We start from the raw sequence: 27,546 nt of genomic DNA, 5'->3' as shown, positions 1-27,546 counted from the left end.
GCGAGGTGGACCAAGGCCCTGCATTCGGAAGTTAGCCCTTCTCCGCAAATAGTATATCACCAGCAGAGGCTTTTCCCCTCCTTCTGCGGTGGAATGTTTCCTCAGTGGGCCGGTTTACGCTCTTAAAAGTAACCAAACCCTCATTTCACTTTTCAAGCCTCCGGACTCTGCGTCCCTCCGCCTCGGCCTTCCTCCCGGAGTCAACGCGGCCGTTTCTCGGGGAGATCGCCCGAGGCGGGTGGCCGGGAGGTTAGGCGGCCAACGGTTTTCCACCACAAGGGGGGAGCGCGGGAGGAGCGGCGGGCCCGAGGCAGCGGACGTAGGGCGGGGCCAGCGCTAGGAAGGATCGCGAAGGAGCTGGGAGGCCCCGCCCTTTCCGTAGATATCTCTAGAAAGCCCGGCAGGAGCCCGAAAACAAAGAGTGCGCACGCGCGGCGGCTAGGCCCGGGCATTTTGCTGCGTCACCAGCCGCCGCCCGGCCTCACCACCCCTCGCTCGCACGCACGCACGTTCGTTGTCCGTCCTCGCGCCCCTTTTCCTACACTTTCCTCTTCTTCTCGACCGGAGGAGTCGCTCTCCCCGCGCGGTGCATTCTGGGGACCCAGGTCGAGCCCGCCGCTGCCGTCGCTTAAGGGAAGCGAGAAGAGGCCGCTGCCGGGGAGAAGACGCCGGAGTCGCCACCGGAGAGGAGTTGCCTGCCCAGGAGCTGCCGCCGGAGACGCCCGCCACCCGTTCGCCCGCCACCCGTTCGCCCGTCCCCCTGCCCCGTTCACGATGTGAGTGCGACACCCCGCCGAGGGAAGGTCGCCCGTGAGGGAGGCCGAGGCCGCGCGGGGGGCTGCCGGGAAGCCGTCCCTTCCCCTCCCCCGCTTTAGGCCCCCTCGGCTTTTCCCCCTCGGTGGAAATCGTTCTTGCCTGGGGGTGGGAGGTTCAGTATCCTTGTTGTGATTACCGTTGGCGGGTGGAGGACATATTTCCTCCGATGTCCGCTTCCCCCACCTCTAAACCGGCCCTCGGCTTCCCTGTGCCGGAAATCCCACCTTCCCCCTTAGGCAGTGCCGGCTGCTCCTAACTCTCCGTAACTTAGCCGTAGGCCTTAGTCTCTCGTGAGCTTTTCGCCGTCCGGGCGCCCTGGAGGCGTGGACCCTCGTGGGCTACCGCTCTGCTCCTGGGGCGGTCTGCTCCTGTCGCTCTGTGATGCTGCGACCAGGCCCGGGGCCAAGTGCACCTGCGGTGGGTGCTATCACAAGGCTGCTGGTGCTCGTAGAGCACCACGCGGCCGTGCGCCGCGAGCGACAGGTACTGCTAGGCGACTGGAGGGAGGCCATACCGTCGCCGCAACTTAACTTCCCTCTCGGGTGTCGTGATTGCTTGAGTATGGTCTTTCCATGCTTCCTCCTAACTCCAGTCTCGCTGAGGGAGTGAAAGTTGCCAAAACTCAGCTGTGTCCCTGGCAGCGAGGAATTACCATTGAGCAGGGCGTTCTGCACGTGTTGGAGTCGAAAGATATTTGTGGACATTTTCAGTGTTCTATATTAAACTTTAGGCGAGGTTTCATTATCCTATCTTAGTTTAAGGATGAAACAGGTATGTCGTTACCTTTTTGTTGCCTTAGCTTAATTTTCTTTACGTGAAGTGACTACAGATTGTTTAGAAGCTTTATGATACAGGAAAACCTTGGTGATTTTAACCGAATGAGAATTCTTGGCATCGCCACTTTGAGCCTTTAGATTTTTCTCAGGGAAAGCTTTACCTTTTCAGATACGAGAACTGCCGGTTTAGTACCTTTTTGGTTCTAATCGCTCCCTAAAAATTATGTATAGAGAGCAATTGAGGGGAACAATTTTTATTCCTGTAAAAAGTAATGCACTTGCAAGGGTTTACTTAATAAAATAATGACCTTTGTGGTGAGTGTATTCAGTTAGACGTCTAAATAGATAAGAAAACACTACAGTCACTTGATGGAAAAGAAGCCTTGAGAAGAATGCATGTATGATTGTAAAGTGACATATTAGAATTTTGGAAGGATTCCCCCACCCCCAAAAGTGGTATGTAATAGAAGATTTTAATCTGTGAAAAATAGCTTGTGCTTTTTCTCTCTCTTTTTTTTTAAATTTTATTTATTTATTTATTTATTTTTGGCTGTGTTGGGTCTTTGTTTCTGTGCGAGGGCTTTCTCTAGTTGCGGCAAGTGGGGGCCACTCTTCATCGCGGTGCGCGGGCCTCTCACTATCGCGGCCTCCCTTGTTGCGGAGCACAGGCTCCAGACGCGCAGGCTTCAGACGCGCAGGCTCAGTAGTTGTGGCTCACGGGCTTAGTCGCTCCGCGGCATGTGGGATCTTCCCAGACCAGGGCTCGAACCCGTGTCCCCTGCATTGGCAGGCAGATTCTCAACCACTGCACCACTAGGGAAGCCCGTGCTTTTTCTCTTTGACATCTATTCCAATTAATGTAGCAGGATTGTCAGTCTTAAAACATCTGTTAGGAGAAAATTAATCCTCAGATAAGGCATTACCAACTTTTAATAGATTAATGTAGCCAAGCAAATTTTTTCGTGAAGAAATAGTATGTTTAATATGGTTTGAGATAGAAACATTTTCGGAGGTCACATGAAATAGTTAAATAGGTAAGAAATATTACGTTATGTAAATAGGTTAAAAACTCGGATGAAAAGTGTAGCAGTATTCCAAAAAGCAGTCTGTCAGAAGAATGCTGTTTTCAAAATGAGTGTTTTGAAGGGACCAGGTAAATTTCATTGTCTTTAAGGTATTCAGTATATGCCATCTTGCAACTTCTTTAGGGGATCTTATTAATGACTGAATTTATAAGATGAATATTATGAGTCAGTTATTTGAGTTGGAAAAGACTTTTAATGAGTCCTAGGAAGAATCTGGCTGATGAGCGTTCATTTTGTTGATGTGTGCTGTAGACATTATTTTTAGCTGTAGAGAGAGACATTTACGCTGGACATCTCAAGGGTTTTAAGGTCTGTTTTTTAATCATTTGATTGCTCTTCAGTCGTCATTTCCTAGATACATTTCTTCTAATCAAGTTTTTTAAGTTTTGTCTAGTAGTTTGCATAAAAGCTCTCAATCTCTCACCTACCTTGGAGGAGGCTGGGAATTTTAGAACCTCTCTCTCCTCCATTTAAAACCTGCACAAATCCCCTGCAGGGGGTGCTACTTTACTTTTTTTTTTTTTTTTTAAGTTATTGTAGTTGGTTTTAGGTTATAAGTTGGACGTATTAACAATAGATATGAAGTAAAACGTTTTATTTAGTTTTGAGCGGTTTGAAATCATTCTTTCCAGTGTCTTGTAGTTAAATTAATAAATTGTCCAGAAACATACTGTGACCATTGCTAGCCTTGGTTAAAATCTTAACTTTGCCATCATTCAGCTTTGTAGGATTGAGTCCCCAAAATAAAATCATCTGTCTTTAACCTCCAAAACAAATGGTAATAGTGACCATACAGCATATGGTTAATTTCTATAAGTTAAGGAAGAGTAACTGATGATGGCTTTTGTTTAGTTTTGATTTCCTAACCACTGTAACCAAGCAACTGGATTTTCTTTTTTTCTATGCTTAGTTAGACTTTAACTGGAAGGCAGTAGAAACGAAGTGACAAATCACTTGAGGCAGACCAGTATGTGTTGTTAAGATTCTCCTGTTTAATTGTATTTTCTCAGTTTTAAGATCTTCTAGAAGCTGTATCATTTTAGAGTCATAGGTGGTTAGTGATGATTGCTTTTCAGGAAAAAATACCTTCATAATAAACTGTTTAGAATCAATCGAGCTCTGAAACATTAATAATCATATTTTATCTGAGTTATTAAATTAAGAATTGCTGCATCTAGTGGATTTTACTACAGAAATACAAAGTGTGTTTTAGTAAAGTTTATTATTTACTGTGTAGGTTAGGGATAGATTTTAAATTGAGGCTGACTTCCACAGGACACCTTAGAACTTTTGGTTTTCCAGGAAGGTGCCAATTACTTTAAATCTTACCTTGAGTAATATGCCCTCACCTGTGTTGTACTCCAAAACCAAATAAAATGTGCTGTTGTGGATTTTCTATGCTATAGTTGATCTTCTTGTGTAGCCGTACTTTATTGCTGAAAAGTGTTTATATCGGGGCTCTTTCCAACTCAGCATGCTTAATTATCTTTGTGTACTGAAAGGATCTAAGCCACAGAGGTGTTTTTTTAACTTTCAATTTTATTACATTACAGGATTTAGTTCTTTAGATATCAATTCACAGCACTGCTGGTTAGTATAAACAACTGTCCCAAATAGGATTGGAACCCAGAATTTCTCATAAAGACTTATTTTTTCCACTTTACAAAAAGGGAGAATAATTTTCCAGGTGGTCCTTTTATTTCCAATAAATAACCATGCCTGTAGTTCAGTTTTTCTTTTTTCCCCTGAAATATTTATTTACTTGGTTGCGTTCGGTCTTAGTTGCGGCAGGCGGGCTCCTTAGTTGTGGCTCGAGGGCTCCTTAGTTGTGGCATGCAAACTTAGTTGCGGTATCCATGTGGGATCTAGTTCCTGGGCCAGGAATGGAACCCGGGCCCCCTGCATTGGGAGTGTGGAGTCTTTACTGGACCACCAGGGAAGTCCCACACCTTTATATTTTAGAGTGGGAATTACCAAAGAAAGGAAGTAGCACAAAGGTTCACAAACTTTTCTTGGTTCACCCCTTGGTGTCTTAGTAGTATTTTTGTTGAAACTATTTTGTATTTTTTTATTTGTTGGTTGGTTGGTTTTTTAATGGTGCTGCTAGGCCAAAAGGAGTAACCTAGAAGTTCTGTTTATTAGATAGTTGGGTCCAAACTACTTAAGTATTTCGTCCTTATAGCCTGTTAGCTTTTCAGAAAGCTAACACACATAAATTGAAAGAAAAACGTAGTTTCTTGTATAACCACAGTTACTAATGAAAGGTGTATGCCTTTTGGGAACTTGTTAACTTGTTATAACTTGTTATACCTTGAAATCGGATTGGATACTTCCATCTTCCATCTCAATTCCTGTTCCCTGTTGATTTTTTTGTGGGTCTTTTCCTTTTTTAAATCATAACCACCAAAAATCCAGCTTTGCAACGATGAAACTTAGTGGAGAGGGATACAGTGCAGTCTGCTGTTGAAACTGAACCACTTAGTGCCTTGACTGAAGTTGAGTATCACTGAATTTCTCTTAAATTTGAAATATCCTGTGGCAGCCCTGTAAATTCTTTCATAGTGCCTTGATGCACCTTGGCATGTAATTTGGGGATCATTGGACTTGCATGTATATTCAGATTAACTTTCCAGGAAGTTTTGCATAGTAGTACAACTGGCATACAGAATATCTGAAAATATGAGAAGTATATCGGGGTTTCTCTGAGCAAAGAATATGTGTGAGAGAGTTTGGTTTTAGATGTTTACAGGCAGGGCTTTTGATAATACTTAACAAGGAAAAACTGCTCAGTCTGTGAAACTGGAACTGCTTTTTTTTTTTTTTTTTTTTTTAGCAGAATTTTCATGTTTCCATATCATTCCTCACTTAGTACCAACTGAAATAGATTTGCCAGTTTCTCGATTCTCTTTTGCAAATGATAGACCAGTTGATAGACTTGGTTTTAAAATATCAGTTATTCTGAACTTTGTAACATCTTTTAAACTTTTTTTTTTCCTCCCTTGGCTATAATGAGTTTGTTTTCTTCCATAACCCCCTTTTTTTTTTTTGGCTGCATTGGGTCTTCATCGCTGTGTGCAGGCTTTCTCTAGTTGCAGTGAGCAGGGGCTACTCTTCGTTGCGGTGCGTGGGCTTCTCTTGTGGAGCACGGGCTCTAGGCACGCGGGCTTCAGTAGTTGCAGCACGTGGGCTCACTAGTTGTGGCACGCAGGCCCTAGAACGCTCGGGCTTCAGTAGTTGCAGTGCGCAGGCTCAGTAGTTGTGGTGTGCGGGCCCAGCTGCTCCGCGGCATGTGGGATCCTCCTGGACTGGGGATCGAACCCCTGTCCCCTGCACTGGCAGGTGGACTCCCAACCACTGTGCCACCAGGGAAGTCCCTGTAACCCTTCTTGATGTTTAAAAATACTCCGGGATACATGGAAGATGAGTGAATCTAGTTTTTAAGAAGCTTTCCACTTACCAGAAATGTTTAGTTTATAGAGGATAAACATAGAGGATATTTTCTCCATTATCAAGTTCTAGTAAAAAGCTAGTCTTCTGATTACTATTGTTTTAGCTTAGAAATCAAAGTGATGTTTTAATTCAGACAAACATCATGTTCCATTAAAAATAAATTTATATGGGGATTATCATTAATTACTTCTGAATAAAGTATGTGAGGTTATAGATTGTGATGTAATGTATCTTACAAATATAATTAAATATAGAGATGAGTTACTTTTCAGAGTACAAACAAAAAACGTCTTATAGTGTATCACTTATTTATACTTTAAGAAAGGTAAACCATAGCTAGTAATGGATCTGATCCCTCTACCCCCATGTTTCTTAGAAGAATAATTTTGGGCTAAATTTCATCGAACTTGGATGTGAGCTTCTTAAGGGCAGAGATTTTTATCTGCTTTGCTGACAGCTGTATCTCTGGAACAATTCCCGGTATCATGTTTAATCAATATTTGTTTATTGAATAATACTTAGACTCTAAATCTCTTTCAGCTGTAAGACTTGGCTATATGAGGTGCTTGACAGTGGTGTTTGGAACTACCTGGGATCTTTTACAGTTGGTCCTTTATTCTGCTGTATTGCATCTTCAGTCAAATTCAGCTATATCTCAGTATAGATAGGCTTCTTTTTTTTTGGCCGCACTCCACACCATGTGGGATCTTACTTCCCCAACCACCAATCGAACCCATGTCTCCTGCATTGGAAGCGCGGAGTCTTAACCACTGGACCACAAGGGAAGTCCCTATCATGCAGGTTGGGCGAGTAGTTTGGTGGTCAGTAGGTGAAAGATAAAGGTGAGAGTCGTTTATAACTTTAGATTCTATTAATTGAGGCTTTGCTATATTTTGGGAAATCTGGAAAAGAAAGACCACCAAATCAGTATATACCCTCAAAGTACATTTGACTTGTTTGTGAGCCCTTTATTTTGACAATGTTTATTTTGGGAATATTTAGCTTATTAGTTATGGTTTGGTCAGACTGATTTTTTTCTCTTAATTAACTGGATGATTACCATAAATTCTCCTTTAAGAGATTATACCCTTTTTTCTCTTCCCCCTCCAATTTTTTAAAAATATGAAGATATTGGTCTTCCAATCAAAAACTAATACACTTTTTCTGCTTGATTAATTTCTGTATGAGGCCATTAGTTGAAGATAAAACTTAATAGATTTAAAAATGTTTGTTTTATAAAGATTGTCATTTAGTACATCCTTGTATCACATTTTGCAGTCTTAAATATTTTTACAAAAGTAGAGCTTTTTTTTTTTTTAAGAGCATTTTTTGTGTTTAGTTTTTTGGCTGTGCTGTGCGGCATGCAGAACCTTAGTTCCCCGACCAAGGATCGAACCCGTGTCCCCTGCATTGGGAGTGTGGAGTCTTAACCACTGGACCACCAGGGAAGTCCCAAAAGTAGAGCATTTTTATTAAAAGGTCGTTATTGCTATTTTCACCAGTATATTTGTCTGTTTTGGGGGTTTTTTAAAAAAATTTATTTATTTTTGGCTGCGTTGGGTCTTCGGTGCTATGCACGGGCTTTCTCTAATTGCGGCAAGTGGGGGTTACTCTTCGTTTCAGTGCGCGGGCTTCTCATTGCAGTGGCTTATCTTGTTGCGGAGCACGGGCTCTAGGCATGCGGGCTTCAGTAGTTGTGGCTCACAGGCTCAGTAGTTGCGGCACACAGGCTTAGTTTCTCCACGGCATGTGGGATCCTCCCGGACCAGGGATGGAACCCGTCCGCTGCATTGGCTGGCAGATTATTAACCACTGAGCCACCAGGGAATTCCCTGTCTGTATATGTTGAAGAGCCTAATGTTTAGTGACCAAATAATAGTATTCTAATTTTTTTCTCAATGATTCAGAATAAGAATTCAGATATTGATCATATGTCTCATTTGTGTATGTTAAAAACTTTTTTATAAAAAAACTAATCTGATTGAACAGTCCCATGACAGTTCTTAATGATTTCTGGGGGGGAAAACACCAAAATGATGTGGAATCCTGTGTGATTCTATGGGATGAGCAGGTAATATATATGTATCCCATGAGGTTGAGCTAAATTGTACATTTCAGGAAGCCAAATTTGAATTATTATGGTATTAACTTAGATTTGTAGGCCTCTTACTTGAATAAAAGTTTTTTCACTAAATTCTCACATAGAGCTCACAAATTTTTTTTAAGTTTTAATATAAATTAATTAATTTATTTTTGGCTGCATTGGGTCTTTGTTGCTGCCCATGGGCTTTCTCTACTTGCGGCGAGCAGGGGCTACTCTTCACTGCAGTGCGGGGGCTTCTCTTGTTGCGGAGCACGGGCTCTAGGCGCACGGGCTTCAGTAGTTGTGGCATGCAGGCTTCAGTAGTTCTGGCACGCAGACCTCACAATTTTTCATGTTTGCTGTATAATGGTCCAGAGTACCTGCTTACAAAAACATTTATTGATTGATTGGCTGCGCTCTGCAGCATGTGGGGATCTTAATTCCCTGACCAGGGATCCAACTCTCGCCCCCCGCAGTGGAAGCGCAGTCTTAACCACTGGACCACCAGGGGAATTCCCCTTACAAAAACTTCTGAACATTGGAAATATTCTGAGAGACAAAATAAAGTTGTTGGAGCTTTGACGGTAGTATTGGTTATAGAGACAAGTTATATGCTGTAGAATTCTGTTAGATAACAGAATTTTTTCTCTCTCAAGATATTCAAATTTCTAAAGGGATGATAGCTGTAATTAATGTTTTTTTTTAAACTACCCGGATACAGAATAAACTCTTCTCCATGGTCTCCAGGGACGTCTGTGACCTTGGTTTTCAATCTTAAGCTTTATGAACTTACTTGGAGTTATGTATGATATGTTTGTCCTACCAGTTCATAAAAGGCTTGATGTGTCCTAATTGTCTTTTAATAATTTAATCTGCCCTGCACATAGTAAACTATCAGAAGAATTGCAATAACCTGGAAATGTTCTTTAGCAAATTTTTTCCATGTAGCTTTGCTGGTTGTTTTAGTCTGGGCTGCTGTAACAGAATACCACAGACTGGGTAGTTCATCAACAGCAGAAACTTATTGTCCACTATTCTTTTTTTTTTTTTTTTTTTTTTTTATTTATTTATGGCTATGTTGGGTCTTCGTTTCTGTGTGAGGGCTTTCTCTAGTTGCAGCAAGCGGGGGCCACTCTTCATCGCTGTGCGCGGGCCTCTCACTATCGTGGCCTCTTGTTGCAGAGCACAGGCTCCAGACGCGCAGGCTCAGTCGTTGTGGCTCACAGGCCCAGGTGCTCCGCGGCATGTGGGATCTTCCCAGACCAGGGCTCGAACCCGTGTCCCCTGCATTGGCAGGCAGACTCTCAGCCACTGCGCCACCAGGGAAGGCCTTGTCCACTATTCTGCAGTCTGGAAGTTCAAGATGTAGGCACCAATATGGTCACCTGGTGAAGGGGCCCGCTTTCTGGTTCATAGTTTCTTGCTGTGTCCTTACGGTAGTGGAAGGGGCGAGGGGCCCCTCTGGAGCAGTGAAAGGGCTAGGGGCCTCTTTGGAGCCTCTTTATATCTAAGGCATGACTTTATTTTTTTTTAATATAAATTTATTTATTTATTTTGGCTGCGTTGCATCTTCGTTGTTGCGCGCGGGCTTTTTCTAGTTGCAGCGAGCGGGGGCTACTCTTTGTTGCGGTGCGGTGGCTTCTCTTGCAGAGCACGGGCTCTAGGCACGCAGGCTTTAGTAGTTGTGGCACGTGGGCTCAGTGGTTGTGGCGCACGGGCTTAGTTCCATGGCATATGGGATCTTTTTGGACCAGGGCTCGGGCCCATGTCCCCTGCATTGGCAGGCGGATTCTTAACCATTGCGCCACCAGGGAAGCCCATAAGGCATGACTTTAATTTATGAGGGTTCTATCCTCATGACCTAGTAGTAAGCACCTCTCAGAGGTCCCATCTTTGAATATCATCCCGTAGAGCATTAGGATTTCAATGTATGAATTTGGAGGGCATGCATTAAGGCCATTGCACTGGTGCATCCTTTCTTGGCGGGGGGTGGGGGTGCATGCCTCACAGCATGTGGAACTTCCCTCAACCAGGGATCAAACCCATGCCACCTGCAGTGGAAGTACGGAGTCTTAACTGCTGGACCAACAGGGAAGTCCATGGTGCATCCATTTTTTTTTAAGGGAGAGGTGCTTGTAATTTTCTACAAATTAGAATTAAAATGCATGAGATTCTAGTATATTAAAAATGGTATTTGGGAACAAATGTGGTTTCCACTCTGTCATTTTAAGACAAACTAAGAAATTTTAGTCAAAACTACAGAGGAGAATTTTAGTTTATGCAAATTTTAGTTGCTTGAATTGACATAGCCCTAACATTGAGCTTGGAAGAACTTGTCAGAAGAACTTGGAATGTCCCACTTCGGAGATTTTGGGTATTTTGTTATAAGTAGTGGCTTATTCACATAATGTATGCAGAGGTGAAAAAGTTTTTGCATTTATAGGTATGTTACTATTAAAGTGAATTAACAGACTTGAACAGTAGTTTGGGATTTTGCCAGTGTTTGTATGAGACTAGACATAGTTTAGGAGCTAGAGTTTAAAATCACCCTTTCTCTGGGTTAAAAGGAGAAAAGAGTGTTGTGATTTCATAAACACTTGGTTTTCCTTTCAAATGAGTGAATATATGTGTTTATTATTGTTTAGGTTAAGTGTAGGATTTCCCCCCCTTGTATTTTCAGACGGTTTAGATCAGGGGCACTTGGTAAATATTAGGCTTTACAGGACACAAATACCTGTTTCACATTTTTGTTTTTACAACTTTAAAAATATTAAAACCATTTTTGGCTCCAGGTTAGGATCATTTAATTTTGTTTTTATTGTCTGGTAAATGATTTTATTAGTTGGCTAGGGCTACCATAGCAAAGTACCAGAGACTGGGTGATTTAAACAGTAGAAATTTATTTCCTCACAATTCTGGAGGGTGTTAGTCCAAGATCGAGGTGTCAGAAGGGTTGGTTTCTTCTGAGGCCTCTCTGCTTGGCTTGCAGATGGCTGGCTTCTGTCTTCTTCACAGGGTCTTCCCTCTGTAACTGTCCTAATCTCTCTTTTTAATTAATTTATTTTTTAAATTTTTATTGGAGTATAGTTGCTGTACAGCGTGTTAGTTTCTGCTCTGTAGCAGATTGAATCAGTTATATAGCAGATTGAATCAGTTATACGTATACAGTATATCCACTCTTTTAGATTTCTTTCCTATTTAGGTCACCACGGAACATTGAGTAGAGTTCCGTGGGCTACACAGTAGGTTCTCATTTGTTATCTATTTTATACGTAGTAGTGTATATATGTCAATCCCAGTCTCCCAATTTGTCCCATCTCCTCTTCCCCTCTGGATAACCATAAGTTTGTTCACTACATCTGTGACTCTATTTCTGCCTTGCAAATAAGTTTATCTGTACTGTTTTTCGAGATTCCACATATAAGCGATATTGTATGATATTTTTCTCTTTTTGACTTACTTCACTCTGTATGACAGTCTGTAGGTCCATCCACATCTCTGCAAATAGCAGCATTTCGTTCCTTTTTATGGCTGAGTAATATTTCATTGTATATATGTACCATATCTTTATCCATTCCTGTCGATGGACTTTTTTTTTTTCCCCAAGAGGGTATTAAATCGTTTATTGAATACACATGATAATGGATGATACAGAAGCTTCGTTCTCATCTATAACTTTATCTGGTACCGTAATTCAGTTTAGATATATTGCATAGGATGTGCCAACAATCATATTAATAACTAAAAAACTCCATGACTTTGCTTGGGTGACCCTTTTCACGGTGAACTCCAGGTCACGACGCAGTAACTGTCAGTTCAGCTACACCAGGGTTTCTGAAGGCAATAGCTTTTCCACCAAAGCAGGTTGTAAATAAATTTTGAACGGAACCTGGCATCACCCTGAAGGAACTCTTACTTCACACTGTTGGGGTAGTTTACCAAAATGGCTTCAGAGTAGACTAACTTTACACAGCACATTTTTTAAAAAGACGCATTTATTCAGCATCGTGATGAGACTCTTACATTTAGCAATCAACAGCATGGGTGCAAAAAAAAAAAGAAATCTCCATTAAAACCCTTTGTTGGAATGCTTTACACTTTCCACAGAACAGAAACTGAAATAACTTGTTAAACAGGTAGTCACAAATACAGTCCTCGAGTTTTTTTGCCCATACACATGAGTATTGTCTAAAACATGTCTTCTTTGTAGCAGCTAGGCCCTGCCACCACTGTGCTTGGCTGAGTTCACAAATTTGTTGTAACCTGTAGCTTCCCTGTCACTTCTCTGGCTCTCCTCTCCTGCTGAGCTTTGTTTCCTGGCAGTAATTAAAACCTTCTGCCACTGCCAGCTACTGCTGCTGCTGGAACCACCATAGCCACCTTGCTTTCGTGGTTTGGCAAAGTATTAGCCTCCACCACCATAGGGACCAGAACTTCTGCCTCCAAAGCTTCCTCCTTTCATGGGCCCAAATTTTGAAGATTGATTGTTGTAATTTCCAAAATCATTGTAACTTCCACCACCTCCAGAATTGCTTCCATCATTACCAAATCCATTATAGCCATCCCCACTGCCACCATATCCACCGCTACCACGGCTGCCACCAAAGCCACCTCGAGCACTGAAGTTTCCTCCACGAACAAAGTTGTCATTCCCACCAAAATCACCACCACGACCACCACCAAAGTTTCTAGAACCACTTCGACCTCTTTGGCTGGATGAAGCACTAGCCATCTCTTGCTTAGATAGGGCTTTCCTTCCTTCACGGTTGTGGCCATTCACAGTGTGGTATTTCTGAATGACAGTCTTGTCTACGGAGTCATGGTCATCAAAGGTTATGAAAACAAAGCCTCTCTTTGCCACTGCGTCAGTCAGTCATGATTTCAATCACTTCAATTTTCCCATACTGTTCAAAATAATCTCTTAGGTGATGTTCTTCAGTGTCTTATTTAATGCCAGCAACAAAAATCTTTTTCACAGTTAAGTGGGCACCAGGTCTTTGAGAGTCTTCTCTTGAGACGGCCCTCTTTGGTTCCACCACTCTTCCATCCACCTTGTGTGGCCTTGCATTCATGGCCGCATCCACCTCCTCCACAGTAGCATATGTGACAAACCTGAAGCCTCTGGAGCGCTTGGTGTTTGGATCCCTCATTACCACACAATCTGTGAGCGTTCCCCACTGCTCAAAATGGCTCCTCAGACTCATTGGTTGTTTCAAAGCTCAAACCTCCAGTGAAGAGCTTCTGCAGCTGTTGGGGCTCTTTGGGTAACTCTGACTTAGACTTGACTGCAGTGGAGGGAGGAGATGTCAATGGTGCTTACTTGGCAGCGTACAGGGGCAGAAAGTCAATGGACATTTAGGTTGCTTCCGTGTCCGTGTAACTGTTCTAATCTCTTATGAGGAGGACACCAGTCATATTGGATTATAGCCCACCCTAAGACCTCAGTTTACCTTACTTTTTTAAAGATCCTCTTTACAAATACAGTCACATCCTGAGGTATTGGCGGTTTAGGACTTCAACATATAAATTTAGGATGTGATTTCAGGCCATAACAATGATATAAATCTAGATTACTTAATGTGAATTCAAGGAAAGGAAAGATTCTCCCCTGGTTCCAATGTCCTTGATACGAACAGAAACTAAAGAGCTTATATACCAGATCGCCATTAATGTGCTCCTTCTCCATTACTATAGGTTCTTTTTTTTTTTTAATTTATTTATTTTATTTATTTTATTTTTGGCTGCATTGGGTCTTCGTTGTTGCGCGTGAGCTTTTCTCTGGTTGCGGTGAGCAGGGGCTACTCTTTGTTGTGGTGCGTGGGCTTCTCATTGTGGTGGTCTCTCTGGTTGCGGAGCACGGGCTCTAGGCACGTGGACTTCAGTAGTTGTGGCATGTGGGCTCAGTAGTTGTGGCTCGCGGGCTCTAGAGTGCAGGCTCAGTAGTTGTGGTGCGCGGGTTTAGTTGCTCCGCAGCGTGTGGGATCCTCCCAGACCAGGGCTCGAACCTTGTCCCCTGCATTGGCAGGCGGATTCTTAACCACTGCGCCACCAGGGAAGCCCTACTATAGTTTCTTAATGTGTAACTTGACTTTAACACGGTAAACAGTACTATTAAGTATTTTCAGATTATGTTGTTAAATTCGGCTAGAAAAGCATTTTTATCAGTTTATTGAAATAGCCATTTGTAAACATAGTGAGAGAAGAATCTGCTCACTATAATCAGGTTAATTCAACATTGTAAGTCAACTGTACTCCAATAAAAATTAATTTGAAAAAAATCAGGGTAATTGTTTTCAGCTTTATTACCTTTTTTGTTCAAACAGGAAAGGTAGAATACTACAATGAATTCTTCATGTACCCATTATTCAGTCACAACCATTATCAGTACAGGGTCATTCTTATTTTATCTACTCGCCTCCTCTTCTGCCCAGTGGATTTTTAAAAAAATATTTACTTATTTGGCTGCACCAGATCTTTAGTTGCGGCATGTGGGATCTAGTTCCCTGACCAGGGATCGAACCCGGGCTCCCTGCATTGGGAGCATGGAGTCTTAACCCCTGGACCACCAGGGAAGTCCCTCTTTTTAAATTTTTAAATAACACAATTTCACAGTTATACTGGGTTGCTCTAAAGGAAGAAAGCATTCCATGCCAAAACCATTTAATATCATTTTTTTTAAAGTATTATGAATGTAATAAATCCCCATCTACCCATCCACCAGATTCAGCATTTAGCAGGCCTTTGCCACACTGCTTTATTTCTCCCTTTTTCCTTAGTTATTGTAAAGCAGACCCCATGTACTTAACCTTTTAATCTTGAATGGACATTTGTTTTCCATAAAACAGTGCCTTTCACACCTAACAAAACTAACGGTTTTCACATTATCTAATACTCTGTCCATATCTAGGTCTCCACGGTTTCAGTAATCTTTTTTATGTTTAGTTTGTTTTAATCAAGATGCGTACCAGATTTACAAATTGCACTTGTTTGATAACTCTTAGGTCTCTTTTAATCTAGAGCAGTTCCGCCTCTTTTCTGCCATTGATTTAAGAAACAGTATTCTGAATTTTTCACTTCTTGTGATATCATTTAACTTGTTTCTTTTCCTCATATTTCCTATAGACTGGAATTAAGTTTACTGAGGAATATATCATGTTGATCAAATCAGGAGGTGAATGTTTGGTTGTCCCACTTTTTGTGATGCTAATAAGATCATAAGTTCTTTATCTGCTGTTCATCTAATCATTGTTAATGGTCCCATTCATTGATGAACACTGCCAAATCAGCTTAAAGGTTGCAAAATGGTGATTTTTTTTTTTTTTCCTCCTCACGTTTTATTCCACACAAAGCTGGAATTCTGTAAACAAGTTTCCTTCCTGAACGGGCCCTATTCGGGTATCATGAATAAAGATTCATAAAGGGAAAGAAGGGTAAATGCCTATTCTTTCTCTTTAATTGCATTTTTGGAAAGAATTGGATCTGTAGTATCTTCTGGTGATCTAGAATTGTGGGTAGTTTGTTTTGTATTTCTTTAATCAATATAAACTGGAGTATTTATATTTTGTGTATTTGGATCAGTTTGCAGACATCCTTTCAAATTGTCGTTGGCCAGGGAGAGAGACTCATTGTTTCCTCCTGTTTTGACTGATCTCGTTTTTTTGTTTTTTGGCTGTGTTGGGTCTTTGTTGCTGTGCCAGCTTTCTGTAGTTGCGGTGAGCGGGGGCTACTCTTCGTTGTGGTGCATGGGCTTCTCGTTGTGGTGGCTTCTCTTGTTGCGAAGCACGGGCTCTAGGCGTGTGGGCTCAGTAGCAGCGGCATGCGGGCCCTAGACCGTGCAGGCTCAGTAGTTGTGGCACACGGGCTTAGTGGTTTTGTGGCATGTGGGATCTTCCTGGACCAGGGATCGAACCTGTGTTCCCTGCATTGGCAGGAGGATTCTTAACCATTGTGCCACCATGGAAATCCCAACATAATTGCTTTTATTTTTATTATTTTTTTATTTTTTGGCCACACCGCGCGGCCTGTGGGATCTTAGTTCCCCAACCAGGGGTCAAACCCGGGCCCCCTGCATTGGAGGTGTGGAGTCTTAACCACTGGACCACCAGGGAAGTCCCTGATCTCATTGTTTTTAATAGCTTGATTTGCACTATGAGATGCCCCAAGCTCATTTATATTTCCCACCTCGGAGCTGGGGTCAACCATTTCTCTATAGGAACTTATTTCTTTTTGTTGGAAATAAGTAGTATTTTGACACTGGGGGTGTTCATTGCCCCAGATTGTTATTATTAGTGCTTTTTGAAGATAGGACTGTCTGGTTACTTCAAGTTGAAAATCTATGAACTTGGTCATTTAAAGTTTTAAGTATCTGTTAAGGTAACAAATATTTTCAGTTGAAGACCAAACATGGGGGAATTCCCTGGCGGTCCAGTGGTTAGGACTCTGCGCTTTCATTGCTGAGGGCCGGGGTTCGTTCCTTGGTTGGGGAACTAAGCTCCCACAAGCTGCGGGGAAAAGACCCAAACGTGTTACCACATATTGAGAATACTGTTTTGGCAAGAAAATAAGCTAGAAATAATGTATGGCCTATTGGGACCTAATCATAAAACTCCTAAATTGTTTATTAGCTCTAACACGGAATTTTGGTTAGATGTCTTTTTCACAGGCATTTAAAAATGCGTGCCTCCCCACCCCCCTTGTAATCTGCCAATAGATGCCTGAAAAAATAGCTTTTACCCTTGTTGATTTGTTGGTATTTAGACTTTGGAAATTGCCATCTGTAATTTTTAATTGCAGATCTGATATCAGTGTTTTGGAGTAGAGTATGACTAGTCAAGTTTAACAGTTGTGTGAAAATGTTGATGAGCAGTTGGCTGTAACTTTAGAACTTTAAACTGCTGCTCCTCAGGGTTGGGAAATTCAGAGTTTGGAAACAAAACAATTCCTTTAAGTTGAGTTGATTTATGAGTAGTGTTTGAACATATAATAACTAATTGGTTTTAAATTTTATTTTGAAGTTTTAGGTTTACAGAAAAGTTTCAAAAAATACAAAGAATTCCTGTAACTTTGATTTTTAGATTATCAAAGCAGCACATGCTTATTTTTTTAAAAATAGTTGAAACAGTTGAGAATGAGGTGGCTCTACTTTGTCTCATCTTTCTGGTTCATTCTTTAGAGGCAAATGCTGTTCATTTGTGTGCGTGTGAATTCTTCTTGGAATTTTTATGCATATGTAAATACTTATCTAAGTAACTTGTTTTAAAGATGACAAAGGAAATTTTTCAAAGTTTTTACCGTATATAATCTTCATTGCCTGTTAATTACATTTGACTGTATTTGCTTTTACTAGATTTTTAGCTGTATTCTAAAACATAATTTTAATGGATGAGTAGAGCTTTAGGCAGCTAACACGGAAGAAGACAGGAGTCTATTGCAAGGGACAGGAGCTGGTGAATAATAAGGAAAAAGTAAATATTCCAAGTTGTTTCTAGTGTAAGTATATATTGGATACAGATACAGATTAACAGATGGGACTATAAAGTTTAATTTTTTATCTAATGTCATTATTTAGAATCATAAGGGTTTGTAAGGAAGATTTTTTTGCCCAGAAAAAAAAAAAATCAGTTGCTTTGCTTTATATAGTCAGCTGCAAATGAGAACATTCTTTTTTTTTTTTTGGCTGTGCCGCACAGCATGCGGGATCTTAGTTCCCCAGTTAGGGATTGAACTCCTGCCCCTTGCAGTGGAAGCTTGGAGTCTTAACCACTGGACTGCCAGGACAGTCCAAATGAGAACTTTTTTGAGGACAAATACTGTCATTTCTCATACTTTAAAAAAATTCCGTTCACAGTTCCTAACATTGTAAGTAGAAATGTTGAATACTGTATTTGAATTGACAATGGATTAGTTCAGATTTTTATTTTTATTTTTTAAAAATACATGTGTGTTTATTTATTTTAGTTGCACTGGGTCTTAATTGCGGCAGGCAGGCTCCTTAGTTGTGGCATGCATGTGGGATCTAGCTCCCTGACCAGGGATGGAACCCGGGGCCCCTGCACTGGGAGCACGGAGTCTTGACCACTGCGCCACCAGGGAAGTCCCCTAGTTCTGGTTTTTAAAATTCCGTGAAGTTGAATTATTAAGAGCAGGGCTGTAAAGGAGTAGCACAAATTTTGACAGGGCTACCTAAATGGTTAACTCCAGTGAGCATTTTGTTTCATTTTTTAAATCCTTTCTATGATGAAATTTGTATCATTGCGTTTTTTTTGTTTGTTTATTTTATTTTTGGCTGTGCTGGGTCTTCGTTGGTGCGCAGGCTCCTCATTGCGGTACCTTCTCTTGTTGCAGAGCGTGGGCTCTAGGTGCGCGGGCTTCGGTAGCTGTGGCACCCAGGCTCAGTAGTTATGGCTCGCGGGCTCTAGAGCGCAGGCTCAGTAGTTGTGGAGCACGGGCTTAGTTGCTCCACGGCATGTGGGATCTTCCCAGACCAGGGCTCGAACCCGTGTCCCCTGCATTGGCAGGCAGATTCTTAACCACTGTGCCACCAGGAGAGTCCCTATCATTGCGTTTTAACTTGTACTGCAGCTGTTAGGGAAAAAGATGTAGTTCACGTTTGAAATTGCAATAAACTGCCTGAAAATAATCAATGCTCTGATGGAGAACAGAAGTATGTTACTTACATGCTAAGCTTTGGAGGTTATGTAAATACTCAGTTAGTGAATTTCAGCTTAACTTTGTTTAATTTTATCTTTTTGTAGGCAGCCTGCTTCTGCAAAGTGGTACGATCGAAGGGACTATGTCTTCATTGAATTTTGTGTTGAAGACAGTAAAGATGTTAATGTAAATTTTGAAAAATCCAAACTTACATTCAGGTAAGTTACCATTTTACATCATTGGGTAAAAGGCTTGTTTCAGGCAGCTTGAATAACTTTGGCTTGATTGTTTCGTGTTTTCATTGAAGATACTACTAATCTTTACCTCTTTGAAGAGACTCATTGTTTTCCCTTTTTCTTTTTTGGTACAGTTGTCTTGGAGGAAGTGATAATTTTAAACATTTAAATGAAATTGATCTTTTTCACTGTATTGATCCAAATGTAAGTAGTCTTGATACTTTAATCCCAATTTAAATTGTAAGGAAATGGACATACTTTAAGTACTCATTTTAGAGATAAGCACTAATTCTTAACAGTTGAGAGGCTAATAAGTATATATTTTGCATTATTTTCCCTCTTGTAACTACTTTTCTGGATATTCTTTTTGTTCTTCTTGTTTGGACTCAGGGCAATACTTTTTTTTTAATTTTTATTTTTTATCTTTTTAAAATTAAATTGTGTAGTTGATGTAAGGGCTGTACTCCTAAGGCTTGTCTTATTTAAGCATAGATACATCTAAGTATGTTCTATGATTGTACCATATTTAGTTAACTTTTTAAGGTTTTATTCTATTCACCTTGTGCAGGGGAGGAAAAATGTTTTTTGCAATTGGATAGCTTATGAAATCTTCAGTAGTCTAGGGGTTGTTTCAGGGTTTAGAAAGAAATTAGGAGAAATGACAAATAACCAGCTACTTTGTGTCCTGTAGTAATACCAGAGAGATAAACGGTGTGATAGCGCTTATTTTTGTTTTTAGGATTCCAAGCATAAAAGAACGGACAGATCAATTTTATGTTGTTTACGAAAAGGAGAATCTGGCCAGTCATGGCCAAGGTTAACAAAAGAAAGGGCAAAGGTAGGTTCCTTTTTCTTTTTTTGAAAGTTTGGTATTTTTAAGTAATAAAAGATGCATTGACATCAGACTAAAAAGTATTTGCCCAGCAAAGGAAACCATCAACAAAATGAAAAGACAGCCTACTTAATGGGAAAATATATTTGTAAGTCATGGATCTGATAAGAGGTTAATATCCAAAATATATGAAGAACTCACACAACTCAGCAACAAAAACCTGATTAAAAAATGGGCAGAGCAGTTGCCTGGTGGCCTAGTGGTTAGGATTCCAGGCTTTCACTGCCATGGCCCAAGTTCATCACTAATTATCAGAGAAATGCCAATCAAAACCACAGTGAGGGACTTCCCTGGTGGCTCAGTGGTTAAGAATCTGCCTGCCAATTCAGGAGACATGGGTTTGAGCCCTGGTCCAGGAAGATCCCACATGCCTCGGAGCAACAAAGCCCATGCACCACAACTACTGAGCCTGTGCTCTAGAGCCCGTGAGCCACAACTACTGAGCCCACGTGCCACAGCTACTGAAGCCCACACGCCTAGAGCCTGTACTCCGCAACAAGAGAAGCCACTGCAATGAGAAGCCCATGCACCACAACAAAGAATAGGCCCCGCTCGCCACAACTAGAGAAAGCCCGCACGCAGCAACGAAGATCCCACGCAGCCAAAAATAAATAAATAAATTTATTTAAAAAAAAAAAAAAACCACAATGAGATAATCATGTCCTAACTGTTAGAATGGCTAATATGAAAAATAGAAATAACAAATGCTGAAGAAGATACAGAGAAAAGGGAGCTCTTGTACACTATTGTTGGGATTATAAATTGGTGCAGCCACTATGGAAAACAGTATGGAGATTTCTCAAAAAATTAAAGGTAGGGCTTCCCTGGTGGCGCAGTGGTTGAGAATCTGCCTGCCAATGCAGGGGACACGGGTTCGAGCCCTGGTCTGGGAAGATCCCACATGCCGCGGAGTAACTAAGCCCATGAGCCACAATTACTGAGCCTGCGCATCTGGAGCCTGTGCTCCTCAACAAGAGAGGCCGCGATAGTGAGAGGCCCGCGCACCGCGATGAAGAGTGGCCCCCGCTTGCCACAACTAGAGAAAGCCCTCGCACAGAAACGAAGACCCAGCACAGCCATAAATAAATAAATAAATAAATAAATAAATAAATAAAGCATGACACAAATTAAGCAATGTGAATACCATCAAGCTTTCATCATCATAAAAAAAAATATTAAAAAAAAAAAAATTAAAGGTATAACTACCATATGATCCAGCTATTCCACTTCTGGGTATTTATTTGAAGAATATGAAAACACTAATTGGAAAGGATGTATGCCACCCCTATGTTCATTGCAGCATTATTTACAGTAACCAAAACGTGGAAGCAGCCGAAGTATCCATTGATGGACGATGCCATAAACTGTGGTGTGTGTGTATTCAGTGGATTACTACTCAGCCATTAAAAAAGAATGAAATCTTGCCATTTGCAGCAACATGGATGGACCTTGAGGGTAATAAGCTAAGTGAAATGAGTCAGAAGGAAAAAGACAAACCTAATTTTAAAAAGCATAACAAAACGAAAACTCACAGATACAGAGAACAGATTGATGGTTACCAGTAGGGAAAGGGTTGGAGGGGTGGGTGAAAGGGGTACCAGGAGTCAATTGTATAGTGATAGACGATAAGTGGACTTGGAGGGTGATCACTTTGTAGTTGTATACAGATGTTGAGTTACAGTGTTATACACCTGAAACTTACATTTTTAAAAAAAATTGGTACGAGGAATATAGTTTTTGTTTCATAGCTAGGTACTATTAATATTAAGGCCTTGTGGTCTATATATTTTTCTCTACTTTGAGGTTTATAGCTTTAACTTAATACCAAGTGTGGTCAGAATAAGATAGTCACTAATAGATGCAGACTCTTCTGCATTCAAGAGGCAGACTTTGCTTAGAAGTATAAATTACTCAGATGCTGCATCAGAGCATATCATGGTGACATTTAAAAAATAATAAGTTAATCACGTATCTGAATTTGAATAGTTCCTACCAGTGAATTTTTGTTTTAAAAAATAGGTGGGTTTTTTTGTTCTTTTTGGTTTTTTGTTTTGTTTTTTTGGCTGCATTGGGTCTTCATTGCAGTGTGCGGGCATCTCGTTGCGGTGGCTTCTCTTGTCGGGGAGCACGGGCTCTAGGCCCGCCGGCTTCAATAGTTGTAGCACGTGGGCTCAGTAGTTGTGGCTCACGGGCCCTGGAGCTTGCGGGCTTCAGTAGTTGTGGCACATGGGCTTAGTTTCTCTGCGGCATATGGGATCTTCCCGGGCCAGGGCTCGAACCCGTGTCCCCTACAGTGGCAGGCGGATTCTTAATCTTAACCACTGCGCCACCAGGGAAGTCCCAAAAGTAGGTTTGTTTCTGACAACTGTGAAAGCAGCTTCATGAAACTATATTTACCATTATTACATTTTTCTAGTTTTTGTGTGTGTGTGTGCTGATTCCATGCCTCACTAGTGAGTATGAACCCACAGCTCAAAAAATGTAGTCTTTAGGTACACACTAAAAGAGTACAAGATAACCTAATCATAGGGTGATATTTGTATTGATCTATAGCTTAATTGGCTTAGTGTGGACTTCAATAATTGGAAAGACTGGGAAGATGATTCAGATGAAGACATGTCTAATTTTGATCGTTTCTCTGAGGTAAGTTCTTTTAAATGCATTCTTCCACCTCCCTCCCAGTGTATTTCTGTGTAGTCAATTTAATTTGGTTTTAAAGACATAGTGATATTTAGGACATGTATTATTTTACTTTCAAGACTGTTCTGCAGAAAACCAAATAAGATTTTAACAATGGTCATTTAACCTTTTATGAATTTTTAAAAATTAGTGTTAAGTTCTAAAGTTGATGTATAACGACAAAAAATAAACCGTACAATCAGTGCAGCACAGTTTTTATTCCATCATTGGAACAGATTTTTGTTTTTGAAGGAGCATGAATGTGGTAATTGGCTTGCATTTTGGAGCCATGTAATATGAATATAAACCTTTAAACACACATGATGAGATACGTACAATGAGTGGTGTGTAGGGATATTTTAATTGCAAAATCAGGGAAAGGATTTTAAGTAAGCCTGTTTTTCCAGGATGTCACTGAAATACATATTGCCATGGCCAAAGGGAAAAAATCATTGAGATTCTCTTAGGTAGACTAGACCTTATTAAATGTGTTGCAGTAAAGCTGATCAGAAAAGAAAACGTTAGATTGTAAGTTGAAGATACTCTCATTGTGATTTGAAATCTTGACTATATTTTTATGTTTCTTCTTTGACAACAAAGAGTTAAAAGGAGTAAGTGCCCAGCTTCACGTATGCAACTGCTTACTTAACATCTCTCCTCACATGGCTCTGGCACCTTGATTTCAAAACAGAGAAGGGAGATAATGGTATTCATGTGATTCTCCTAAACTATGCTACTCCTTACCTGTAGTAATTGATGCCACCATTTACCCAGCTGTGCAAGTCATAACTTCTTAACAGTGTTCTCTTTCACTGATTCTCTCTATCCAGTATAACATTAACTGCTGTCTTTGCTGTCTGTATTTTGTTTTTATCTCCTAAGTAGCTCTCAAATGTATTCAGTTCTGTGTCTGTTGCCATTGCATCTCGGTACCTAGCGTTGTGCTTGGCACCTTTTGAGCATTTTTCCTGCTCAAAGAAACTTAACCAGGATTTAGTGCTTTCAGATGTAGGAAAACTCTTTACTACTTGCTCATACTATTCGAGAGTTGATGCCCAGAATTTTTATACTGAGAGATTTGAGTAGGTATCATTTTAAGGCCCCTTCTAACTCTGAAGTCCAGGTAAGCATGTATTTTTGAAGTCCCCATCTCATATTAATTATATAGTCTGCTTATTTGTTCCTCTTTAAATAATATACTGCTTGCTTTATGATCAGAAAGAACTAAATATGGGAAATTAGTACTTTATGTATAAGTATGCTCTTTTGGTCCCAGTTTATTGTACGTATACAAGGGTGTTTTCCACAGTGTGTATCTTTTCTTTCAATGTTTATGTTTATTTTCTGTTTGTAGCTTAGTTACTGGTGTTCAGCCTTTGATTCAGTATTCAGGCCTTTTATGCAAGCTAATCAGCCCAGAGGACTTTATTTTAAGTTATTTATTGGTTCTTCACAATATTTTAAAACTACAATGAGAATACCATAATACACATGCCACTTAGTTGAAGATACAAAACTTTACAACTGTTCAGTACAAATAATCTCATTTTTAGCCACCAGAGGTGACTGCTATTCAGGATTGTGGTGTTTAATTTCTACATTATACATATATATCTTGTTGGATGAATTTTAATAATTTTTCTTCAATGAGAACTTACTCTTAACTTCCTATAAGTTTTCAGGATTTTATGTAATTACCTATAATCTACCTTTTCCAGAAAGGAAGGTACCTAATATATAGTTTGATGGGTTTTTTTTTCTTTTTCTTTTTTTAAATTGGTAGAAATCTATGACAGACTTAAGGTTTATTCTGCATCGTGCAACCTAATACCTAGGGCTTAATTTAACATCATTTCTAAAACTAATTTTTACACTTCAAATAGATGATGAACAACATGGGTGGTGATGAGGATGTAGATTTACCAGAAGTAGATGGAGCAGATGATGTAAGTCTATAAGTTCTTTTCCATGTTTACTTAAATACTAAGAAACAATGTATTTTCAGGTTGTTTTATGTAGATTCAAGATTGCTCTTTTTTTTTTTTGCCACTTAATGGTCTAAAAAATATTACAGGGAAAACCAGTTTTTTAAATGTGCCCATTTTTGAGGGATGGATACCTACTAGGAAACAGGTGTCCCCTGGATCATTCTTCAAGGCACCAGATTTATAATTCAAAATTACTATTTTATAGAGACATATGCCTTACTCGGTTATAACAGTTAGTTTAGGGATTATTTTGACAAAGAAAATTGAACAGATTTTAACAGCAGGGTTGGTCAGAGAGACGTATAGTGAACAGATGGATGTTGTGAATCTGTAAGGATATACTAGACCACTCTTCTCAACATTTCCCCACCTGGCATCCTGTTAACATCTTTTAAGAAAGTTGTTCAATGTAGTTTGGAAGATACTTAGACAATTCAACAGCTAGGATTAGAGTTCATTGTCTTCTGTCATTCCAGTGGTCTTCATATTGAGCCATTTTCCTCTTCCATTGAATGCCAAGAGAGAAGAGAAACCATTTTATACCAGGATTCAGTCTGGTTGATAGGAAGGGATTTAAAGGGTGGGCTCAATTCCCACGAAAAGGCATATATCTTATAGGAAGATAGATCCTCAGCTGTATGTCTGTTTGTCTTAAGTAAACTTGTTCTTAAGTCCATTGATAAGTTCAAAGATTGATAAAACCACCAAACCAAAGATTATATCTAACCAAAGATTGATATATCTTTGCTACCTTAGTCAAAAGTACAGTGCTTCAGCTTTTTAAGGCGCAAACTGTTCAGTTAGCAGAGGAATGTTTGATCAACTTGGTAACTTCTTAAATTTTCCTTTCTGCAGGATTCACAAGACAGTGATGATGAAAGTAAGTATCTTTGTAAAAAGTATGTTTACACAGTGATATTTCACATCAGAGACCAAACTCTCAAAATAGAGAAGTTAACCTGTTTAAAATTTTTGGAAGATACATGATTATTTCTTAATGGCCTCTAAAAAATAGCTAAAGCAGAAATTTGAATGATTTGAGATTCAAATTTTTAAAAAAAGACAATTAATTCTCTAGGAAACTAACTCTTGGTGGCTGCTTTTTCCTATTGTAAAACTTTGAAGTTGTTAGGTTATTCCCTTGTAATTTATACTAATCTTTTAAAAATCCTTTCAGAAATGCCAGATCTGGAGTAAGGAATGTTGTCATCGCTGGATTTTGAGAAAGAAAAATAACTTCTGCAAGATTTCATAATTGAGAGAATTCCTAAATTGATAGCTCTAAAGGCAGATTCTGTATTTGCCTCCTTTAACCCATTTTTCAACCTGTTTGTTTTTTTAAAGGCTTCACTAAGGGTTGATATGTACCATTGTATGGGGCAATTTTAAGTCAGCTAAGGCAATAACCTTATGCATGAACATTTCCCAGATTTCCATGATGCTGTTGAGGTCCTAGGCAATTGATAAAGCAGTTGTGATAAATAAAAAACATTTTACCTAAGTCTCCTTTACTTCATAACATAGATACTGACATGATTGGAAGCTTTTGGCTTAGGGAAAGTAAATTTTAGATTTTAGAACATGGACTCAAAGTGGCTGAAACAAATTGGTTGATACTTTAAGCTGGTAACATGTTGTTCCTCTGGTATATCCTTCAGGATTGTTCCACTAAAGTTTTATTTTTCAAAAAATTTACTTCACATTATTGTACGTAAGTGATCACTTGTCAGTGTTCCAGATGTATCTTAGCTAAAACTAGTGAATGCCCTAACTTAGATGGTTTTGAAGCCTGTACATTTGGTATTGTTTGACCCTTAAACTTTTACATCTCTTAGCATGGAGGACGAAGAAAGGCTGTACATTGTTGCTTGAGAGTCTGTACATTTAGACCAAATTTGTATTTGCACTGTCAGTATGGCAAATGAGTTAAAAAAATGTTAATACACTATTGGATTTTTTATTTTATTATTATTTTTTTTTGATTCAGCTTGTACCTGGGCTGAAAACCTCAATTTATGTTCATGATAGTGGGGAGTTTTTTTAATGTCTACATTCTTTCTAATAAACTGTTGGAAGACTTCTTGGCTATCCTTTCAAGTGTCTGGTTTACTGTAATTTCATGTATTGCCATTTACTGGAATTGAGTTTTTATTTTTGCTTGAGGAAGAATTTGGGAATATTCCTCTGTTTGGGAAAAAAAAAAGAGGCTTGCTGTAATGTCACAGAAAACCTTTTAAAAGTGGATCTGTAATAGAAAATTGTAGATGCACTTTGCAACAGTTGGAAAAGAAAGTGTTGTGATTTGATTGAAATAAAACTAAATCTGTTGTCCTCCTCTAAATCTTTGAGCTTCCGCATTTTGGCACTTATTATTCCTTCCAGCTTCTGCGTATTTGTCATAGCATAGAACTGCTTCATATTTCAGTACTTCCTTATGTCAGTCATTGAGGACCTGTGTTACAGGCAGTGTTAAAGTGCTGGGGGGATACAAAGATTAATCCTTCAGGTAATTGTGTACTCAGGGAGCTCACATCATAGGCTAGGCCTCAGGACAAATAGTGAACAAAAACTTGGGAGATGGGAAGTGTAGTAATAGATACGGATAGAGTATTTAGATTTAGAAGGGAAAACACAACCTTTTTTCTTCCCTTGTTAAGTATATGAGTGTTCCAAATAATATTCAAGACCATTTTCTTGAAATGCCACAACTAGAAGATCTTAACTTTTTGGGGACTGTGGGCATAATAACACTTGGCAGTCAACTCTGTTTTGTTATATTACAGAAGTATAACTTGGGTTCTGGTCCTGTTAAGGAAATGCAGTTTCCTCAGAGCCTTAGGTTTTTCCACATTCGGAGGTATGTTTGGACTTACGTACTTCTAAAAAATTAC

General features: G+C 39.9%; 2 protein-coding genes across 2 annotated transcripts; one reads left to right on the top strand and one right to left on the bottom strand.

Annotated features, from left to right (window-relative positions):
* The first annotated feature begins 331 nt into the window (after window positions 1-331).
* Window positions 332-26,996, top strand: PTGES3 (prostaglandin E synthase 3). The gene is made up of 8 exons (XM_059936224.1): window positions 332-776; window positions 18,965-19,078; window positions 19,231-19,300; window positions 19,836-19,934; window positions 22,542-22,631; window positions 24,551-24,613; window positions 25,511-25,535; window positions 25,833-26,996. Coding segments are annotated over exons 1-8 (483 nt in total). The 5' UTR covers window positions 332-774; the 3' UTR covers window positions 25,853-26,996.
* LOC132372572 (heterogeneous nuclear ribonucleoprotein A1-like) lies at window positions 12,601-13,430 on the bottom strand. Its single transcript, XM_059934654.1, has 2 exons — window positions 13,187-13,430; window positions 12,601-13,002 (listed from the first exon to the last, which is right to left on the bottom strand). The coding sequence occupies exons 1-2, from the start codon at window positions 13,412-13,414 to the stop codon at window positions 12,616-12,618; spliced, it is 615 nt and encodes a 204-aa protein (XP_059790637.1). The 5' UTR covers window positions 13,415-13,430; the 3' UTR covers window positions 12,601-12,615.
* Window positions 26,997-27,546: the final 550 nt, after the last annotated feature.

Source organism: Balaenoptera ricei, chromosome 10 (assembly GCF_028023285.1).
Source record: "Balaenoptera ricei isolate mBalRic1 chromosome 10, mBalRic1.hap2, whole genome shotgun sequence".
In the NCBI taxonomy this organism is placed as follows: domain Eukaryota; kingdom Metazoa; phylum Chordata; class Mammalia; order Artiodactyla; family Balaenopteridae; genus Balaenoptera; species Balaenoptera ricei.
The sequence above is the reverse complement of the archived record's forward strand: the minus strand, read 5'-3'. Positions and strand labels throughout refer to the sequence as shown.

Bases quoted from the DNA above. Each gene is read 5' to 3' on its own strand.
- PTGES3 (XM_059936224.1), top strand. The intron at 24,614-25,510 runs GTAAGTCTATAA...TCCTTTCTGCAG, and splicing joins AAGTAGATGGAGCAGATGAT to GATTCACAAGACAGTGATGA. The intron at 25,536-25,832 runs GTAAGTATCTTT...AAATCCTTTCAG, and splicing joins ACAAGACAGTGATGATGAAA to AAATGCCAGATCTGGAGTAA.
- LOC132372572 (XM_059934654.1), bottom strand. From the start codon at position 13,414: ATGAGTCTGAGGAGCCATTTTGAGCAGTGGGGAACGCTCACAGATTGT. The intron at 13,003-13,186 runs GTGAAAAAGATT...ACTGTCATTCAG, and splicing joins GACCTGGTGCCCACTTAACT to AAATACCACACTGTGAATGG.